This window comes from Stegostoma tigrinum, chromosome 16 (genome assembly GCF_030684315.1).
Source record: "Stegostoma tigrinum isolate sSteTig4 chromosome 16, sSteTig4.hap1, whole genome shotgun sequence".
In the NCBI taxonomy this organism is placed as follows: domain Eukaryota; kingdom Metazoa; phylum Chordata; class Chondrichthyes; order Orectolobiformes; family Stegostomatidae; genus Stegostoma; species Stegostoma tigrinum.
The window spans coordinates 14,657,655-14,673,456 of record NC_081369.1 but is presented as its reverse complement, the minus strand read 5'-3'; the positions used below and the strand labels follow the sequence as shown (position 1 = coordinate 14,673,456).

The 15,802-nt window shown below is 45.1% G+C and overlaps 1 protein-coding gene across 3 annotated transcripts in view; it reads right to left on the bottom strand.

Annotated features, from left to right (window-relative positions):
• Positions 1-6,142: 6,142 nt before the first annotated feature.
• The window catches only part of LOC125459973 (Golgi-associated kinase 1A-like), a 35,640-nt gene continuing 25,980 nt past the window's right edge, over positions 6,143-15,802 (bottom strand). For all 3 annotated transcript variants that reach the window (XM_048546973.2, XM_059651543.1, XM_059651544.1), the window contains 2 exons: positions 9,724-9,797; positions 6,143-6,868 (listed from right to left, as the gene is read on the bottom strand). In XM_048546973.2, coding sequence (XP_048402930.1) covers positions 6,664-6,868; positions 9,724-9,797 — 279 coding nt within the window. In that variant the 3' untranslated portion in view covers positions 6,143-6,663. The remainder of the gene's footprint in view (positions 6,869-9,723; positions 9,798-15,802) is intronic.

The window sequence follows — 15,802 nt, the reverse complement described above, 5'->3', positions numbered from 1 at the left end:
GTTTAAGGGCAAAATTTTCTGAAAAGCTTGGACTAATAGCAAGGTGGTGAATGAGTGTGGTGCTGAAAGAGCAGTACTTAATAAGAAAGTGAGCAAAACCCGGAGACTTTACAGTCTGGGAACAGTGAATGCAAGTTTCCATTGGTACACAAATGGAATGCAGGGGATAGATTTTAAGGATTCTCACTGAAGGAAGCAATGAGGAAGGGGAAGGTTCTTGAACTGAGGGCTTCTAGGCCACCCCTACCAACCTCCGGATACAACGCATCATCCTCTGACACTTCCGCCATCTACAATCCGACCCCACCACCCAAGACATTTTTCCATCCCCACCCTTGTCTGCTTTCCGGAGAGACCACTCTCTCCGTGACTCCCTTGTTCGCTCCACACTGCCCTCCAACCCCACCACACCCGGCACCTTCCCCTGCAACCGCAGGAAATGCTACACTTGCCCCCACACCTCCTCCCTCACCCCTATCCCAGGCCCCAAGATGACATTCCACATTAAGCAGAGGTTCACCTGCACATCTGCCAATGTGGTATACTGCATCCACTGTACCCGGTGCGGCTTCCTCTACATTGGGGAAACCAAGCGGAGGCTTGGGGACCGCTTTGCAGAACACCTCCGCTCAGTTCACAACAAACAACTGCACCTCCCAGTCGCAAACCATTTCCACTCCCCCTTCCATTCTCTAGAGGACATGTCCATCATGGGCCTCCTGCACTGCCACAATGATGCCACCCGAAGGTTGCAGGAACAGCAACTCATATTCCGCCTGGGAACCCTGCAGCCATATGGTATCAATGTGGACTTCACCAGCTTCAAAATCTCCCCTTCCCCTACTGCATCCCTAAACCAGCCCAGTTCGTCCCCTCCCCCCACTGCACCACACAACCAGCCCAGCTCTTCCCCCCCACCCACTGCATCCCAAAACCAGTCTAACCTGTCTCTGCCTCCCTAACCGGTTCTTCCTCTCACCCATCCCTTCCTCCCACCCCAAGCCGCACCCCCAGCTACCTACTAACCTCATCCCACCTCCTTGAACTGTCCGTCTTCCCTGGACTGACCTATCCCCTCACTACCTCCCCACCTATACTCTCTCCACCTATCTTCTTTTCTCTCCATCTTCGGTCCGCCTCCCCCTCTCTCCCTATTTATTCCAGAACCCTCACCCCATCCCCCTCTCTGATGAAGGGTCTAAGCCCGAAACGTCAGCTTTTGTGCTCCTGAGATGCTGCTGGGCCTGCTGTGTTCATCCAGCCTCACATTTTATTATCTTGGAATTCTCCAGCATCTGCAGTTCCCATTATCTCTGCTTCTAGGCAATTGAATGCTTGACCATGAAAGGTGAATTAGGGTGGACAACTGCTTATTTTGAAAAGAATGGGGCAAATATTCAAAAACAAGGGGTATAAAAGAAATTGGAGGGAAATGGAGTTAGAGGGGAAATTTATCAACAGCAGTACAGTCAGTTTGAACTCAATAACTTCCTCTTGCATTATCATTATGATCATTCTGTAATGATCTACCCTTTGCTAAAATATTGGCACTGACCACTGAGAATTCATCCACTCAATTCTTTTTAGTGAAGATTGATTAGAATTCTTCAGCCTGGTGTTTTGCACTGATGTGCTCATCTCCCTCATATTTGAGGATGGGGATGTTTCTGGAGACTGCTCTCCTCTGTTGAGTTGCGTAGCTGGCCACTAGGTATACGACTGTATATGGCAGCACCGCAGAACTTAGAACTTGTCAGTTCAGTCCCTCGATTGCTTAGCTCTGTCCAACAACAGCTTCTTCCTCTGTTTGGCTTTGCTGTATTTTGGCATTAGCCCCCAGATGTTAGTAATAGGAGTTTGCAGGGTCAATAGATCTGTGTTTGCCAATCAATTCCAGGGCCTAGATCAATGAGTCATATGCTCATAGAGCTGTACATATGCAAACGGTCCCTTCGGTCCAACTCGTCCATGCTGACCAGACATCCTCAATAAATCTAGTCCATTTGCCAGCATTTGGCCTGTATCTCTCTAAACTCTTCCTATTCATAGACCCATTCAGATGCCTTTTAAATGTTGTAATTGTACCAGCCTTCACTGCTTCCTTTGGCAGCTCATTCCATACACACACCACCCTCTGCATGAAAAAGTTGCCCCTCGGGTCGCTTTTTAAATCTTTCCCAATTCACCTTAAACCTATGCATTCTAGCTTTGGACTCTGCTACCCTGAGGAAAAGGCCTTGGATATTCACCCTTTCCATGCCCCTCATGATTTTATAAAACACTATAAGGTCACCCTCTCAGCCTCTGAAACTCCAGGGAAAATAGCCCCAGTCAATTCAGCCTCTCCCTATAGCACAAACCCTCCAGCCCTGGCAACATCCTTGTAAATCTTTTCTGAACCCTTTCAAGGTTCACAACATCCTTCCTACAGCAGGGAGACCAGAATTGATCGTTTTTCTTTTATTTGTTCATGGCATAGGACATCACTGTCTAGGCCAGAATTTATAGCCCATAACCTGCTGCTGCTGAGTAGGTGATGTTGAGCTGCCCTATTGAACCAATGGGCTGGATTGAGTTCCTTTTTCAAAGTTATGTAGCATTATGGTAAAACTGAACAGTTTGCCAGATCATTTCAGGGAGCAGCTAAGGGTCAACCAGACTGCTGTGTCACAAGTAGGTCAAACCAGGTCATGATGGCAGCTTTCCCTCCCTAAAGGACTTTGGTAAACTGGATGGGTTTTCACAATGATTGATGGCAGATTTCATGGTTATTTCTGACAGCTTTCCATTCTAGATTTGGTAATGAATTGAGTTTAAATTCCACCAGCTGTGGGATTTGCACCCAAATCCTAAGGAAGGAAAGCAGAGTTTAGGATTATCAGATCAACCATGATACCACGGAATGGCACAGTGGACACAATGGGCTGAATTGTCTACATTTGCTCATGTCTCAATGGTCAACATTAGCTTTGGCCTCTGGGTTACTAGGCCAGTGGCATAATCTCTAGGCCACCATCACCCCTCAACTCTGATGGAACCAGAGCAGACTATTTGCTAAAATCTCTTGATTGAGGCTTGAATCCAGAACCTTCTGATTGGATGAGACATTAAATTGAAGCCCTATAGGCCTGGGTAGGACAGGCACTACAGGCAGGATCTCCCCAGCCTCTCGACGGTGTGGGCCCGTGGTGCGAACATTGGGAAAGTCCAGTGAGCTGTCCAATGAGGGCTCAATGTGGACAGCAAGCTATCCCATTTTCCAACCAAGTGTAAAACAGCAAGACGAGATTCTCACTAGTAAGACCGATTTGCTTTATAATTCATTGTCACGCCCATTATTACTTCATCTAAACCCATTAATATGTGCTATCCCACTCATCCCCTCGCTGACAGAAACTGGAGAACCCAACTTGAAAGTCACAGTGGGTCCTGGTGACTCCAGGTCTCCTCTAGACTGGTATCTTGGACACCTGGGCACCAAGATCTCAAGGCATACTCCATGGGCAACCACACGTAGCCCTATCCACAGACATTGGCTTCAGACACATCCCAACCTCACTGAAACTTCATGGCACGTCTCTGATCCAATTGCACCTCAATTCTGCACCTTACTGCAACATTTGGAGTGCACTGACACCTTTCAATGGACCAATGCTGCAAGGACAGTTTGCGAGATCCCAATTAAGTGAAGAAGTGGCGTGATGGCCGTGCAGGGCTAATAATTTGGGGGGATGGTGTAGGTGAGAGCGAGTGAGGAAGATGTTGCACGCAACAGTGAAAGCCGTAGGGCATCAGCCTCGGTGTGATTGAGTGAGTGCGCGGTGTCAGGGAGAAGATAACGGCAGTTACCTTGGTGGTAAAGAAACATTCATTGGCATTCTTGTTGCATTGTTGGGTGTCCCTCCAGACGGTTGGGACTGCAGTAACACAGATGGCAACTTCAGAGTAGACTGGCAGGGACTGGTGTTGTGGCCTTCTTAGTTGGTCCTGAGGGAAAAGAACAGCCATCTTCTAGGTCTCTGCTGCAAAATGGGGCGCCGATTTTCCCCTTCCGCATCTGGGGCTAAAGTCAGAAACCATGCAAGGGAGCTTTTGAATGCCAGCTCTTGACCGGGTGGGCAATAAGGGGCCGGTTCCAGGAATCCAGGATACCCCAGCAGTGACAAGTACTTGCGGCAGAGAAAATCACTGGAGGCAGAAGCATAGGATGAGCAGGGCACCAGAGGGGCGGCGAGGTAGTTAATGTGGCTATCTTCGGATGATAGCACAAGAAAATCACATTAGGCCTTGCAGAGAGAAACTCTACAGGAAACTGAACGAAATTGATACTTAGCAAATTCTGGTAAATTTAAGCCCTGTGTATCTGTGCTACTTGTCAGGCCAGAAGGGATGATGGTCTGGTGAGTAGATTACAGTGAACTTGGTGAAACTGGTGTGTCATGTTCAATCAGTGGTCAAGGTGCTGAGCAGTATTAGCAGCAAAATGTGCAGGCACCCCAGAATCTATCCCTCCAAACACAGAACAGATATTTCAGCTGGTAGCAACTTTCAGAGCGGTAAGCAAAAAAAAACCCTGCATTTATACAGCACATACACTGCAGGACAGGCCAAAACACTTTGCAGATAATGAAGTCCCTTTGAAGAGCAGTCACTGCTGTAAAGTCGGAAACATAGCACCCAGCCTATGCGTAGCAAGCCCCCAAAAATGGCAATGTCATCATGACCAGTTAATCTTTATTTTTAGTTGCTGATCAAGGGAAAAATATTGACCCAGCACCAGGGAGAACACCTGTGCTTTTCTTTGATGTAGTGCCACGGGATCTTCCCTGTCCACCTGCGGCCTGTGAAACATCTGAAAGATGGCACCTCTGTCAGTGTAAGACATTCTCAGTACTACAGGAGTGTCAGCCTCCGTTTTCATCAAGCGTTGGTGTGAAATGAAATATCACAGTATGGCACTGTTTGCAGTAAGTCAGACACTCAGCTGTTATATAAGTGAACGGACATTAAAGGAGACATCAATGACCAGCAACTCCACAAAACTGGCTAGGGTAATAACAGCTGGTTTTACCTTTTGGCTCCATTATTTTATTTAGTCACAGGCCACACATTATTCTGCTGCTAAAATGTTCATGGGCTGCTTTAAGATGTAATCGTTTGCATTCTTGAAGTTAACAATCAGGGTCACTTACAGGTCTGACTGACTTTTGTTTTTATATAAGTATCGAAAGGTACAAAGTCGAATTGTTAAGTAACTGGGCCGCGATTATTCAACACTAATCGTTGGGAATTTATGGCAGAGATGCTCTCCCCTTTGCACTGACAGCTAATGAAACAGGAAAGTAAATGTTTCGTAAAGAAAATGATGTATATGGGCAAAAATTATGAGGCGTCAAATGCAAATAACACAGAATTCCGACTGTGTAAAAAGTTGTCGGCTATTCCCACAGCAAAAGTGCAAATCCCATAGAATCATGTTTCAGATACATTGAAATTCTACACTGGAAACTGCAGCTTAACTGAACATGTATAAAAGTCTTTTGTGAGTTTTTAATTTCTGGAGTTAAGTCCTGAACAAATTGAATAATATGGACATTTTACTGTTTGATTAGATTCCCTACAGTGTGGAAACAGGCCCTTTGGCCCAACAAGTCCACACCACCCCTTGGAGCATCCCACCCAGACCCATCCCCCTATAACTCACACACCCTTACAGGCAATTTAGCATGGCCGATCCACCCAGCATGCACATCTTTGGACTGTGGGAGGAAACCGGAGCATCCGGAGGAAACCCACGCAGACACAGGGAGAATGTGCAAACTCCACACAGACAGTTACCCGAGGCTGGAATTGAACCTGGGTCCCTGGTGCTGTTGCTAACCACTGAGCCACCATGCATTCCAATACTGCATTTTGTAAAAATATAGATCATACTTGGACACAAACTGGATTATGTAGGATCACATCGGCTTTCTCAAAGCTCCATATTACACAATTTTATGCTGGTTTCCCCAGGAATTGAACCACTTTTGAAATAGTAGAGATGATTCTACTTGAATGTTGGGGAAATTGGAATTCTGTGAGGCAAGAGAATGAGCAACACACATTTATTCTGGTGGGTTTCACATTACTTTTACTCACAAACAAGAGATAACAACTGTTATCAGTCAACAATATTTTCCGCTTTGACAGAGTTTTGTAGATACAAGGTAGTTTTTTCTGCTGCTGGTAGCCAGCCCAGTGACATCAGGGGACCTGCATGTTCCCCTGGTCCATACAAATGAGCACGTTATTCCATTGGAGAAAATCTTCTCATTACATTGTCTCCCTCGTGCCGACAACTTCCAATTCATCCACTCAAGGGAATTATTGCGTTGAATGGTAGCTCAGCCATGTCTGGCTCTCCGGAATAATGACGAAAACAACCTCTAAGCTTCACGCTCCAACTCCATGCCTGTAAGCCAGTATCTCTCCCAGGAACGCTTTATTCAACGCGTTGCTGAGAACTGACTGAAACGTTTTCATGCCGATGGCTCTTGCTGGGTCTTTCCCGTGACGATAAAATGAACACTGTCTACCAGTGAGATTGCTAATTTAATGCAATTTGTTTCACAGCATCCATTGTTTAACCAATGTTTCAGGCACGTATCTTTGAGGTGAATTTCACATCTGTGTCTTTTTAGGCCTTGCCTTGTGTTCTTGGACATACTTTAATAAAGCCTGAGCTCTTTTGTCAACTTTGTCCACCAGTTTCATTAGGGAGCTCAGTCCCTTACTTTGCCAGTATTCTTGGTCTTTATGTAACGAACGCAAGAGCATCTCAGGCAAACACTGTGAGGCAATTGTCTTCAGGATGTTCGGAGATAACCTAAAGCCAACCAAAATACACCATGTGCTTTTTCGAAAAGAAGCCAGCTCAGGCACAACAGCTATTACAATCACAACTCACGTTTATACAGCACCTTAGACATAGTTAAGACCCCTCCCCACCTCCTCAAGGCATTTCTCAGACTGGTCCCAGGCAAACAGCTGTTGCTGAGTCAAAGAACTGAGCTTGGTCAAAGGAGTCAAAAGAGAAATGAAAGAGTCGATGTAGACACGAAGAGCCTCCTTCTGCACTGTAGTAATACTGTAACAATGCTGTAGTAATATGGTAATAATACTGTCGTCATATTGTAATGGTACTGTGACTGTCAGGTGGGTTGAATGCAGAATTGTAAAGGAGCAGAGAGAGAAGTTTGGAAATTATTTGCACAGAGTATTACCTGGATGTCTGAAGCAACAAGGGAAATCAAGCATTCACAAGAGGCTAAAGTTGGAGGAATGCAGAGTTCTTAGGGTGTTGTAGAAATGGCTACAAAGATAGGGAGGCTTGTGGCTATGGAGAGATTTGAACAGAGGGTGAGCAACATTAACACCATGGGTATAAATTCAAACTATTAATGGAAACAAATGCAGCTCACATTTGAAAACCAGATTTACCTGTAGAGGAGGTGAAAGTCAATGATGTTCCTGAATTGCACAGGGCAGTTGTCAGTCTGGTTTGTTACCAGCATGGCCTAGACAGCATTGTACAGATTGAGATGGATGGAAACAATACAGGCGGCACAGATAGTCATCTGCAGCACTGCCCATCCCCGAGGAATCCACAAATTCCTTCTAGTAGTTTTCCATTCTCTCCAAAAAGTGGCTAACTCCATTAGCCAACAATAGCTTGTGGACATGTAAATTCGAGGATGATGAGATATTGCTATATAAGAAGCTTTAAATTCCCACCAATGGACATTATAAACAGCCTGTGCTTGTTCTGTCAGATGCAGGGGATTCCTTTTCTGTTTCACTTGGATAAAACTATCAAGGAGATTTTACTTATTTGATGTTATCAGAACCTGGATTTATATGAAAGGGGCAGGAGGAAAACTTAGTTCCACTCAACCTATTTCCATTCTGTTATGTTAATCCTGGAAATCTGTGCTTTCCAATCCAGGCCTCTCTGTTTTAGCACAGTGAAGTAAAATACAAGCTGAGAGAACAAGGTGTAGAGATGGATGAATAAAGCAGGCTAAGCAGCATCAGAGGAGCAGGAAAGCTGCCGTTTTGGGCCAAGACCCTGAGAGCTCGGGTTGTATGATGAGATCAGAGTGAGAAAAAATGCCACAGTCTTTTCCAACTCCATTTTTGAGAGCAACAGATGATATTCCCACCCTCTTTCACCACCACCACCCCCAAACCGCCACCAATCCCCACTCTCCCCTACCACCAAACCACCCCATCCCCACCCAACGACGGCTCCATTGGACCCAAAGCACTAACTGTGCTTTGAGTCCAGTGATCCTTCTTTCAGAACTATTCCAAAGAAGAGCCACCGCGCTTGAAACGCTGGCTCTGCTTTCTCTTCACAGATGCTGCCAGGCTTGCTGAATTTCTCCAGCAATTTTTGTCTTTAAGTGTCATTTTAGTTGAGTTAGGAACACGGGACATTGGACACAGACCATTCAGCCTCTGGCCTGCTTTGTCATTCTAGATCATGGCTGATCATTACCCTGAATAACATAGTCCCCCCCCCACATTGTCCTTGAAGTAATCAGTAACAAGAAATTTATCAATCTCTGTCTTGAACGTACTCAATGACTGAACTTCCATAGCTCTATGGGCTAGAGAATTCTTCTAGGGCCTTCCACTTTTAGTCTGCTGCAAAACCAGAACATGCTGGAACAAATCAGCTCAGGCAGCCTTGGTATGGGGGAGGAAGCAGTATTCCCACTTTAATCAATAACTTTCTCAAACCAGAGTTCTGGTGAAAGACCGTCAAACTGAAACATTAGAGCTATCTTTTTAGCCATACAGATGCCGCCTGATTTCCTGCTTCCAGGAATTTCTGATTTCCTTTTGGATTTCCAACACCTCCTGTACTTTGCTTTTTGCAGTTGTTCATTACCAGCAGCCCTTCTCCAGCACAGCTAAAACAAGACAGCAAGGCAAGAAACTAGCTACATATTAATGAATTGCAACATATGCTTAGTTACTCAACTATTTCTTGGCCACCTCAAGAACAACTCATCCTCAGCCATCGATAGTAGGAACTGCTGATGTTGGTGGCAGAGATAACACAGTGTGGACGTGGAGGAACACAGCAGGCCAGGCAGCATCAGAGGAAAAGGACAGCTGACGTTTCGGGTCAGGAAGAAGGGTCCTGTTCCTCTGCTGCTTGGCCTGCTGTGTTCCTCCAGCTCCACAGTATGCTACCTCATACTCAGCCATACCTGGATAGAGATTACAAATGAAATATTGTTCGGATTCGTACTAAAGTGGTGCTTTACAGGTGGACCCTAAGGAGAAGATCTTGACTGTGTGTGACAGTAAAGAACAGGCCATAAAGAATCAGCAGTCTATTTGACATTCCTTCCCATTGATTTCACTAGAAATAAAGATCAGGGTTTTGCTGATTCACACTCAATCCCTTTAACACTGTCAGTCAAAGTCAATGTTTAGCCTTTGTGGTGTTGAAGGACCAGCCCAGAGCTCCTTATGAACTGCTAACATTTAGTGTTGGGCACGGATTTACCAATCCCTCTGCAGCAACAATGAATGGTGCCCCGCAAGGCAACGCCAGCACGCACCAGTTGGGCTGAATGGTCTGTTTCTGGGCCGTGTTCTTCTGTACATGAATTATCTTTTTAAATCTGCACCCAAAGTGCCGTCCGAACTGTTCTGTGCACTTACCACTCTAAGTCATTTAAATTAACTGCACGTCTGTCCCTGCCCTTGCCAAAGCTGTTCAAAATCACCTCCACATCCTGGGGGAAGGAAAAGGAATAAAAGAAATGAAATAAATACATATATCAGTGTTACAACCATACAAAATTACCAGTTCTGGAAAAGTCATACTGGACTCAAAATGTTCACTGTTTCTCTCTCCTAGAACTGCTAAGTTTCTCTGTTCTTGTTTCAGGGCACTAACTGCATCCACAGAATTTTGCCTTTATTACAAAACTGTGACCAAACAGGTACGAATTCAAACACAAGCATACAGTCATAGAGAATTCAAACAGAGGCACTCGGCATCTTTGGGGAGAAAGAGTTAACATTTCAGCTTGATAACTAATATGCGCGGGGCCTTTGGTACACTGTTATTTAATCTTCCTTTGTGTGACATGGCTTTCAATGTTTCACTCAGAGATGTCACATCCTGTCGTAGACATGGAGCCACAAAACTGAAGGACACTATCCATGATCCTGCTGCTGTCCGGCCCAGGTAGAACCAATGTTCCAGATTTGCTATTCTGGGAAAAAGATGTAGTATCAGAGCTGTGCTTTTTTTTTTGTTAAATTGTTCTGTGGGATTTGTTGCCTGTGATTTGGCTCCAATCCACTTTGCCGAAAGCAGGCCAGTTTGAGTAATGCGATTGTAATGAGATGGCGTCCTCATAAGTATTCAAACTAGCTTTTAGGACGTTACAGCTAAAGTAATGACCCAGCAGGGAGCAGAAAGCAGTTTAATGCCAACCATTGGGACTAAGGGCAACACTTTTGTGATCAACATTTTTGTTTTAGATTCTGTGAAATCATCAAACCATTACTTCTTTTATAAAAGAAAATCTGGAATTGTTGCAGGCAGTGTTAGCAAGCACGGAAGCTCACACTGAAAATCTAAATTGAATAAAATATACCCCGTGTGGTTCCTTCATGTGCGCACGCTGACACTGTCAAATACAAAAATGTGTTTATCTCAAAAAAGTACCTCACAATCTCAATGTCATCTCTCTCAACCTCTACACGGCCTACCTGCAGCTGGGTATTGAAGGCCACGGGCCTTCTGGAAGTGCTGCATCAATGCAACCTCTTATCAGTTGACAGGATCAGACCTACACAGACTGGCAATTCAAGATTGCATTGTGAGAACTTGATTAATGTCTGCTCCAGTCTGAACGATAACAGGTTTACCATCCAATGTGCTGAACTAAAACTGGAGATCTTTCTCCCCCGTCGCAAATCAAATGATGTTTACATCATTGGCCATTTCACTGCTTGAGATTAATAAAGATGGCTCTAGAGTGATGGCGTAAGTTTCCCACTGGTTGCTCCCCGCCTGCATTAATTTTATGAATGTGGAATTCATTTGGATGAAATTTGGGAGATATACATGTGACCCTTTCACTTGAGGTTCGTTGATTAATCCTCGAGCTTTCCTGGCAAAGTCGGCCTGGAATGTGGGATGTTGGCACAACTTGCCCTTACTAAAGATCGAGAAATATGGCTTGGATTATTGTGGAATGTGGTTGATCCGTGATGGTGTTGTGGCCATGGATCAGGAAGCCAGGAGGGGCTACAGGCAAGGTTTCCAGGTGACCTTTATTTTAGCTACAAGGCAGCGATAGTTAATTCTCTCGTGTGTGCAGTCACTGTAACATCAGTAATTAAAGATGGAGATCTGAGTAAATTAGCCATATTTAGGATAGAGACCCTTAGGCAGAATCCCTTAGGAGCCTGCACAATGTGATCCACAGTGAGAACTGTGGCAAAATTGGGCAAAAAAAGGACTCTATAATTCTACAATAAAGCCTTGTCAGGCCCTTCTTTACGCTGGAAAAATCTCGCTCCATCTTTTATTTCTTTGACAAGCATGAGGCTGAGTTACTCACTATGCAGCGATGCGTTGTAAATTAAGGAGGATTATTCGGCCCATCATTCAGGTGTCAATCAACAAAAGTCTAGCTACACTGATCCCACTTTTCAGTTCTTGGCCCTGGACCCTAAATGCAGGTGAATATCTAAATACTGCTTCAATGTTAACGAGAGTTTATAGCTCAACTGCCCATACAGGCAGTGTGTTCCAAATTAGCACCCCCGTCTGAGAGAGTGAAAAATGTCTCCTCAGCTCTCCTTCTAGCCTCCACCTCTTAACTTACATCCATGCCTGTTGTTACTGACCCGTTTACTAGTGGAACCTGGGCCTTCCCATCCAACCTGTCCATGTCGCTCGTAATCTCATGCACCTCCCTTGGATCCTCTCTCAATCTTTGCTGCTCCAGAGAAAATAATCCCAGTTTATTCAAACTATCCTCATAGCATATCCTCATAGCATAGACTCTGCAGTCCAGGCAACATCTTAGTAAATTTCCTGTGTATCCTCTCTAGTGTTAACACATCGTCCCTGTAATATGGTGACCAGAATTCACACAGTATTCCAGTTGTGGCTTCCCCCATATTTCATAAAGTTGCTGCATAATATAAAGGCAAGTAGTCCATTATGCCTTTGTAATCACCTTACCTACCTGCCCTGCTACCTTCAGGAACTGGCAGATATACGCACAAAGGTCCCTCTGGTCTTCAGGACTTTGGAAAGTCCTCCCATTCATACTGCAATCCCTTGCTTTGTTAGTCCTCCCAGGTATATTAGCTCACATTTTTCCAGTGAATTCTATTGCCACCTGACCAGTTAATTGATGTCCTCTTGCAGGTTATGATTTTCCTCCTCAGCAGTTACCATCCTGCAAATTTTCTAGTCTGACATAACCTTCCTATTTGATCCCCTACATTTAAGTCCAAATCGTTAATGTACATCACAAACAGCAAGAGGTCCAGCTCTGAACTCTGCAGAACCCTATTGGAAACAGACTTTCAGTTACTGAAACATCCCTCCACCAACACTGTCAGTTTCCCACCTCTTAGTCTCAAGGGCATAATGGCAATGTCGCCAGACTCATAATCCACAGTCCCAGACTAATGTTGTGGGGACAATGGGTTCAAATGACACCATGGTCGATTGGGGAATTTGAACTGAAAATAAAATCTGGAATAAAAAAATTAGTATACTCTTGGTTGTCATCAATATCAATCTGGTTCGCTCGTGCCCTTTAGAGGAAAAACAGTGCCATCCTTGTCGGGCCTCCAGGCCTGCGGCAACGTGTTCAACTGCTCTCTGAAATGGCCTAGCAAACCACTCTGTCCTAGGGGACTAAATACCGGCCCCAGTCAGTGACACCCACATCCCATGAACAAACTAAATAAAAGCGATAGGAAGGATGTTGTGAAACTTGAGAGGGTTCAGGAAAGATTTACAAGGATGTTGCCAGTTTTGGAGCATTTGCGTCATTGGGAGAGGCTGAATAGGCTGGGGCTGTTTTCCCTGGACTGTCAGTGGCTGAGGGGTGACATTATGGAGGTTTACAAAGTCATGAGGGGTATGGCTGGGGTAAATGGGTAAGGTCTTTTCCCTGGGGTGGGGGGAGACCAGAACTTGTGGTGTAGATTTAAGATGAGAGGGCCAAGATTTAAAAGGAACCTAAGGGGCAACTTTTTCACACAGAGGGTGGTGCGTGTATGGAAGGAACGGCCAGACGAAGTGGTGGAGGCTGGTACAATTACAACATATAAAAGGCATCTGGATGGGTATATGAATAGGAAGGGTTTAGAGACATATGGGCCAAATGCTGGCAAATGGGACTCGACTAATTTAGGATATCTGGTCCACGTGGGCGAGTTGCACCAAAGGGTCTGTTTCCATGCTATATATCCCTATGACTCTAATTTGTGTCTAATTTGCCTTGGATCCCATGGATTCTAACCTTTCTGACCCTTTGGAAAACTCCTGTAAGGAAATGGTGACTAAGTTATTTGTCATTTTGGGGCAGCTTTCTCTGTGACCCGTATATGTGTAACAAACTTGAAGCATGGGAGAAAACAAAACACTAAAGCAGGAAATAACAAAAGTATCCTTCTGGGAATACGTGGCCCCTACTGTTCTACCATATTAGAGCATGGACAGATGATTGTCTAGCATCAAAGTCTATTGGAGAGGAGCCAATTTCACATTGTTTAAATGCCTGATTCCTTTTTTAAGCGTAAACATTTTGTTTCCACAAACATTTGCAATTGTGCATCACAAGCTGTAATTGGTTTCAGGACTTTGATTCCTTTCAAGTCACGACATTTTGTACCTGCCGTCATGACATTTAAACCTAACGTCGATGTTTCGATTGGATTGTCCAATGCAATTTTACATTATTTCCAATACTTTTGTCAAGCCAAATGTGAAGGCTGTTACTTCTTCCATGCACCAGGATCTCCCTCAAGTTTGCACAATGACCAGGCCGAATGCAGAAGGATCCCACTAGATCTACTTAAAGAGATTACCAACCACTTTAGGAGGATCAGCAACCCATCAGAGGACAGATTGGTGGAATGCTGTGAGACCATTACAAATCCTATGAGGCTCTGCAAGTATGTTGGGGTGTGAGTATTCAGACACATAAGCTGAGCCAGCACCATCAGCGCTAAGCTTTTGCTGCAGTACTCAGACATTGGGTGCTTTCTGTTTGAGCTACAATGGAGACTGAGATATCAGCCACCAGTTGCTGTTTTAGGTGGTAACAGTGCTTATCAGTTCCACTCTGGACAGCTTAGGTTCTCAGTTCTGCTCTCAGGCTGATATTGACAATGAACGTCAGGCTGTTGAGCAGGCCAGGCACTTCAGTGGATGTGATATCAGCCTTATTTTGGATGCCACCTCATTGACTTCCTCTTCTGAACACGTGGGTGGAATCTCACACTCCAGTGAGCTGGCATCTTTCCTTCCTTGATTGTGCCCTGCCTGTAGACCACTCTCACTGTACGCAGAATCCATCTGTAAGCTACAGCCTTTAAAAGACAGAGTGTGTCAGTGTCTGAGCTGAGCAAAAAATTCACAGCTATTGGAAAGAAAATGTGAATTACTTCCTTTGTCCAGAAAGTCATTAGAATCTAGAATGTGCTTCTGCCTGAGAGTACCATGGAGACAGATTCAATCATGGCTTTTGAAGGAGAAATGGATAATTATCTGAGGAGAAAATAAGCTGCAGGGTTGTAGGGAAATGATGGGGGAGGACGATGGAGTGAGCTGCAAAGAGCTAGCATAGAATTGGTGGGCTGATTAGCCTCCTTCTACTCTGTAATCTTTGCATGATTCTCAGGTTGGCAGCTGATGCTGTGCGAATGAGTGACCATGGTCCTTCTCAGTCACTGTTTCCCTCCACTCCCATCTCATTCAGTCCCACCACAGCAGTCCTTGGGTGTCTGACAGGAAAAAGGTGCAGCATAGGGTAGTGTTGGGAGCAGGGAAAAGATCTAAGAGTGAAGCTGACAGCACGAACAGATTGTAAATCAAGGAGAGACAGTGGGTGCAGACCAAGTGGGATACTATATGCTGAATTATTAGTTAGGAACATCTCATCACTTTTGGCCTGCATGATAGGCTCAGTCACATCAGTTGCCAGTACTGGTCAGTAACATCTCCTGCACGTTATGCCTGGCACCCACGGGTGCACCTGCTGCTGCCTCCTATTATCTGCCATCGCTTGTTCCATGCTAGACAGTGTCACTGAGGGTAGAGCCATGTGTTTGGCTAATGATGCTGCTGTTGCTGAATAGCACGTGCAGCCAGCTGGGAGTGTGGGTGTGAGGCTTTCAGCTGCGCTAAGTGTGTGAAAGTGAGGTTAGGTCACGAATATCAGTCAGTGATGGGGGCAGTGCTGAACGGGGCAGTGTGTGAAATTAGTGATGGGGTACAATATGAAATTTGAACACACTCTCAATCACTTCCAGCACTTTTCATCAAACCTCTGGCATTGACTGTGATGCCTGTCTGCTCCATTGTCTTTGCACTATCCCTACCGTTTCCTGCTGTTACCCTCAAGCATCAAGGCCTCCAGTGCTAAACTGGAACTGCCAGGCACCTGCCACCCCACCCCCGCCTCACCCTGCTTCAACTTTTTCCCAAAGGTTAGGCATTCCTGCGTAACCATTTCCAACAACACTTGCAGCC